This window comes from Gracilinanus agilis, chromosome 5 (genome assembly GCF_016433145.1).
Source record: "Gracilinanus agilis isolate LMUSP501 chromosome 5, AgileGrace, whole genome shotgun sequence".
Lineage (NCBI taxonomy): Eukaryota > Metazoa > Chordata > Mammalia > Didelphimorphia > Didelphidae > Gracilinanus > Gracilinanus agilis.
In genome coordinates this window covers 267,838,832-267,839,645 of record NC_058134.1, presented here as the reverse complement: position 1 = coordinate 267,839,645, position 814 = coordinate 267,838,832, and the positions used below count along the sequence as shown (strand labels likewise).

Sequence of the window (814 nt, the reverse complement as noted above, 5' to 3'; positions counted from 1 at the left end):
ACAGAATTAGAAGCTGTGAGCAGTACTCAAGAATTGGCAGATCTTTTTTTTCCTTTAAAAGCACTTTTATTTTAACCTGTGTAACGGATCCCCCTCCTCCGCCCCCCCAAGGAAATGTAACAGCTAATTGTTTATACCTAGTGTAAAGGAGGCGGCAGAATGGGGGAGGGGGTCGTGCTCCCGGGAAATCGTGGCTTCGGGACACCCAATTGTTTATACCTAGCGTAACGGAGGAGGCCGAATGGGGGGATGGGGTGATGCTCTCAGGAAATCGTGGCGTTGGCTAGGCGTGCAGGATGCAAAGCGAAATGCGGCATGCATGCAAATGCTCGAACCACTTTCTATTTTCTGGAGCTGCGCTGACTGCGGCGGGCATAGTACTAGGAGAGAAACGGAGAAACTAGCTCCCGGATTCCCGAATTATATACGTAAACATTCATCTCCAGATTGCAAAAACAATTTGCAAACGACTGCGGTGCCACGTGTCGATCCGTCTGTCTTCCTTTTCTCTGGCCTCCCGAGACCCAAAGCAGTGGCACGGCCTGAAGCGCGCCACATAAAAAGAGGGAGAGGTTACAAAACCCCCGCCCCTCCCTGCTCCGCCCCTCCACACCTCCCGCTCCGTGCAGACGCTGCCCAGGTCCGCGCGCAGGGCGCCTCCACAGCTGCAGCTCCCGCCGCCCACGGCGCCCCCCCTCCCGTCTCCAGCCTCGGAAGTGACGCAATGGGTCCCCCCTCCCCCCTCCGCTAGATCCGCTGCTGCTGCTGCTGCGGACCGAGCTGCTGGAGGTGGCCGCGGCGGCGGCGGCAGCGG

At 58.0% G+C, this 814-nt stretch overlaps 1 protein-coding gene across 1 annotated transcript in view; it reads left to right on the top strand.

Annotated features, from left to right (window-relative positions):
• The first annotated feature begins 241 nt into the window (after positions 1-241).
• Positions 242-814, top strand: part of CPSF6 (cleavage and polyadenylation specific factor 6) — a 39,869-nt gene continuing 39,296 nt past the window's right edge. Inside the window, exons 1-2 of the mRNA XM_044679200.1 lie at positions 242-716; positions 752-810. Of these exons, the coding sequence (XP_044535135.1) occupies positions 242-716; positions 752-810 (534 nt within the window). The remainder of the gene's footprint in view (positions 717-751; positions 811-814) is intronic.